General features: G+C 33.6%; 1 protein-coding gene across 1 annotated transcript; it reads right to left on the bottom strand.

The window, feature by feature from the left end:
• Positions 1-884: 884 nt before the first annotated feature.
• On the bottom strand, positions 885-3,839 carry LOC114535753. Its single transcript, XM_028557060.1, has 5 exons — positions 3,633-3,839; positions 2,560-2,593; positions 2,428-2,482; positions 1,499-1,634; positions 885-1,382 (listed from the first exon to the last, which is right to left on the bottom strand). Exons 1-5 carry the CDS (start codon positions 3,837-3,839, stop codon positions 885-887), a joined length of 930 nt encoding a protein of 309 aa, XP_028412861.1.
• Between the last annotated feature and the right edge of the window lie 1,495 nt (positions 3,840-5,334).

Genomic DNA, 5,334 nt, shown 5'->3' on the forward strand with positions numbered 1-5,334 from the left:
GGTAGTGAACATTAAGTGTTTTGTTATATAGGAACAAAAACATACATGTTACACAACAATTTCATTTAAAAAAGAAACCCACTTTACTTTATTATGACAAGAAGCGGGCAACAATTTTTCACTTGTTTCCCTGGCGGGAAACATTGCATTTATCTAAAGTCATGTGACTACGAATTAACCAATCACATTTAAAATACACAGCACCTATATAACAAAAGTATTTATTTCATTGCGTAAGCGCCTTTTTTGCAACATTATTTCGAGATAGACCTTGATAGCTTTTTGATTTGCTAATGATATTAAGAGAGTATCATCATATTTTTTACCATTACAAAAACTGTATCTACCGTTGGGCATGAGGGTATTGTGGCGTAGAAACCGTGGGGTTCCAGAGAAGCTTACCCCATTCAGTGTAAAATACATATATTATAATAAATATATTTGGAAGCGATGCGGAAGAAAAATTACTTTTGTGCATTTTATTTAATAACACAGATACAGTAGTTTATAGACCATTATAGGCCTTAGTAATTATTATGCTGATATAAATTTATATTATCAGTCATATAGTCTAGGATGATGCGCAGAGCCTGGGTGCTGCGCCCATACAATTTTACGTTTATTATCAATCAAAGCCTTATTTGTGATGATATTTTTGGAACGCCTAGAATTAGCGTTCAAAATGTTTTAAATGTGTATATAATGTCACTCTTTATTTATGCAAATTCGTAATCTTTGACTATATAAATGCTGGAATATTTTTCTACTATCTGCCAACTATATAGTATACACGCGTAAAAACTATGCAAGAAATTGTCTCGTTTATACAACCCATAAGTTAACTTAATCATGACTAGAAGGTAACGTTTTATTTTACTGGTTGATTATTGAACAAGAATGTATCCAAACGTCGCCAAATTCTTATCACCGTTATCGGGATTCAGCCTAGCAACATTTCCACAAGTCCATTCAGTCAATCTAGTGAACCTTGCTCCATAGCCAATCCAAGAATCACACGTATCACAATCGTTCTCGTTATTGGCTTGGAATCCAATTCGTATTCTGAAAACGGTATTAAACCCTTCCCTGTTGCAGTTTAACTGTAATGAAGAGCCTGCGATCAGGGATTTCCATGCTGCTCTACCAGCCCCCGTTGCCCTAAACTGGCCGTCTGCGATCACACTGTACAGCGAAGTCGCGGTGTAGTTGAAGCTCATCCATTTTCTTGTCCCATTAAACGTCATACCCAGGCAAATCTTTGTGAACGGAGTATTCCAATACGAAGCCAACTTACTTTCTTTCTCTGTCAATCCTTCCAAACCATCTTGTACTGCGTAAGTCTCTTTGTTTGTCCACAGGGAAGAACGATAGTTAAATGTATTCTGTAAAGTATAAAATTCTTCAAAATTATAAGTTACCACTTTCGTTAGTCGTTACCAATTGATTATTAGAAGTTGTTAATATGTAAAATATATGATCTTCATGACTAAGATCTAACCTTAGTCCCATCAAGCTTCATCACTAGGGTCCAACCTCCAACGCCACATCCTGGGATATCTGTCATGTGACAATATACCTTATATGGTGGTGAGGAATTATTCTTCTGCAAGGTGTAAGCACCATTGAGCAATGATCTAGATATCCGTACAATAATAAATACTTACGTCGTTTGCTACAAGCTAAAATAATTTATTATACGTGTATAGAGATTTATGCATGCACAGAAAAATGATGAAATAAAAATCGTACTTCACTGTGTAAATCAATTTTATGTCATTTGACTGGACGTACGATGTTTTTTACGTGTGAAAAAAGCCATACACGGCTTTTGATTGGACGTACGATATTCTTCACACGTGAAAAATGGTCGTATGTCATTTTGGCGGCAATTGATTTACATTTTCTTTCAAGATGGCGTCGAAATATAGGAGTGAGATTAAAAAACATAATTCTCATATTCAAGATATTTTTACATTCAGCACATTCTTAAATCTTTCGGAGAGAATATCTAACTTTTATTGAACAAAATTACAAAAGAAACTGGACGGTAATAAATATGTTTTGATGCATAAAATTGCGATTTTTGTTGCGCTTTGTGTTTTTGTATATTAAAAGCGTGTCGTTGTCAAATTGATCTCTATACACATTTAATAAACAAATTACTTCATGGTTGGCTCGTTTGTACGATTTTTATTATGAACTCGTTTTGAAGGATTGCAAACTCACTCGTTCGTTTTGCGATTCTTCACAACTCGTGCATAAAAATCCTACTTACTCGCCAACCACGACTGTAATATCACCATCGAAAATTACAAGGGTATGGCTATATGATCGATAGTGTTATGAAAAGTTCTGCTGGAATGAAGGTTGAATTCGAAATTAATTGACTGTATTAGACTTTAATCCTCGAGTATAAGTATAACTTACGTATTCTTGACAAACAATTCCGTGCAAGATTGAGGAAAGGTGTTTTGTTGTTCTCCTAAAAACATAAATATACAATATACCGGAGCGTTGTTTTCATTTTGGACGCAATAACATCAAACATTTTAATTTTACCTGGCAAAATATTTTTTTCCGGCTTCAGCCAAATCTAAAAGGCGACAAGAATAAATTCTTCACACGTCAACCTTTGTGGTAGTATACCGTCGCACAAATTTCCACAAGCGATATTTTTCGAGCGAAGCGAATTATTTCTTTGTATTTGAGCAATTTGTTCCAGATTATTGCAGTTGAGAGCTCTGACACATAAGTAAAATAACGCTTCACGCAAAATTATCGCTATATAGTGGAAAACCAACTTAAGACGGTGTAAATAGACACTTTGAGACGTTGGAGGCAAACGGCAAACTAAAATTCATATTCGTCATTTTGGAATTAGCTATATCGATATTGGGAAATTTAGACTAGACATTATAATTGAAACATGAAATGTGAACTAAAATTTAGCGTTTACTTTAAAGTTAATCTTTGACAAGTCAAGTGCTTAGTTATTTCTAATAAATTTTCTTGGTCACGGGCCACAAACAATACGTCGCCGACTGCCGGTGACATATTAGAATCAGGCTTAAGTTATAAGAGTTATACGTAATATAATAAAAACGTAATATCAAAGCTTAAAGGCGGTTTGCCATTACGTCCTCTTGCGAAGCGCGCTCTGTTTTTCAACCCATCACGCCCGCATGAGAAGATTTTCAAAGGCTGCTTCGCCCGCGGACAAAGCGAATGAAATGCATGAAACAGCCTTAAGTTACCTGACAAATTTTTACGAGACGTTTGTTTTAAAAGACGCGATTTACATATCGATGAACGTTGACTGTGTAAGCCGGGTCTGAAGATGTGTTTTATCACTCAATTTAATTTATTTCAGTTCTAGGTAATAATTCATTGTATATAATAATGCATTTTGCAAGAACAACTATAATTGACGACATTTTTGGTTTACCTATGTAAGAGTATTGAATGGTCCAAATACTCCGTTCTTTCTTTGGGAAAGAAATTTCGGGCAGTTATAGCCAAGAAACACTCTATATATATAGTTGTTTCATAGTTTCAAACTAAAATCTATTCTACCGTGCATATCCGTCGTCAAAACCACATAATATATGTAAAAAATTTATGCTTATACTTACTGGTTTTATTATGACAAGATGGTTGTATTCAAAGTTGATTTCTTCGTCATCATCGTCTTCATTTGTCTTATTGTTGAGTTCACAGCGACCTTTACCGATACCAGAAGTTTTGTAGTTGATTGACGCACATGATCCATGACGAGCGCAAAGCAAACCACATTCAAACTCAAACTCAGCTTGTTTGGTCTCGATGACATGATTCGCCATGTATTTTTGTTTATTTCTTCGAAAGACAACTTGATCCGAGCATCCGCCCAGAACAAAAACGAGAAACAGCAGAGAAATTCTTGAAAGGACACTCATTGCAAGGCAGATTGACCGTTTTAACGACAGTCATAAAAAGGATATTTTATACAGTCGAACAATTAGCGATTAATACAAAGAAACACTTAAGTGGCTTTTCATTTAAGAGATAGGCTAAATATAAGTGTCATTTATAGTGAAATTTACATATTTACAATATATAGTGAAATTTACACAATGTTAATGAACCTTATGCGCTATATAGATTAATTTTAGATCTGTGCGGCAAGGAGAAAAATATATATTACCATAGCTAAAAAGAGCGTACAAAGATTAATATAATTGCAAAGTTTAGTCGCGAACTTTTGTAAAAATAATGTGAAAAATGTTCGCGTGCGAAGTAGGCAAATTGATTTTTTTTAGTTTATTTTTGTATTTATACGTGCAGAAATGTGTAACTAATTTAGTGCAAACACTCCAGCCATAATAGAAAAGTGTACACAATTTGCAACTTCGCACAACTATATTCCCAATACTATAAGACATTTCCCAGGTAAATTTTAATTTTGTTTAGATTTACAAATTTTGATGTATGCTCTTCCCGAAAATTTCCTTTTTCCCGCCTGCATGGATAAAATATTGATCTACATAGCGTATAAGCTGCAAGATATCTTCGCTAATTATGATAGTTACCTATATTCAAAGAGGAGCAGTATAGTTGTGGAAAGATAGGTTGATCACTGTTCGGGAAATAACATTTAGTTAAATTTTTTGGTTAATCAAGTTGGGTTATAGTTTCTTATTTCTTAATAAGTTTTATTTATAGTGTTTATAAACTAACTTTAATTAAACTTCTTGGCAAATGCTATATCCCCTTGTCCAAAATATATCAACAATAACTTAATAAAGAAACGACCGTGCTCCCCTAAAGCGGCTAACAATTGTTACTTTCTGAATTGACAAACTTTTTCAACTCGTACTCTGAATATATTATTTTATGGTTTGCAACAATGTGTTAACTATATACCGGTGGTTTAAATAAGATGGTATCTTTGCAAAAATGGCGGTTTAGTTTAATTAAATGCTGTCATTGTTGCATGCAAGTTTTCATTCATTGTTGCATGCATTCATTTTCAAGCATACCACATTGTAAGCTTCAATTTTATATTTATCTTGGTAGAATATTACACCGATGGCAAGACAGACAGTTCAAACCTTAAACACATGAATTATACGGAAAATTTTTATTAAACTACAAACGTTTTATCTAAATGAGTGATTATAATGGACGCTCCTTTGAAATACTTAAAATCAAATTTGCATTTTGTTAGCACATCATGCACATACATATTTATTTCAATGATTCAGTTTCTATTTTTACTAAAGCGAAAGTTTAGTTTTAAATGCTGTGGAACTAGTTTTGTTGCATTTTAATGCAATGCATTTTAATGTTAAAACA

Source organism: Dendronephthya gigantea, unplaced genomic scaffold, assembly GCF_004324835.1.
Source record: "Dendronephthya gigantea isolate DGI-Jeju-01 unplaced genomic scaffold, DenGig_1.0 000123F, whole genome shotgun sequence".
NCBI classification, from domain to species: domain Eukaryota; kingdom Metazoa; phylum Cnidaria; class Anthozoa; order Malacalcyonacea; family Nephtheidae; genus Dendronephthya; species Dendronephthya gigantea.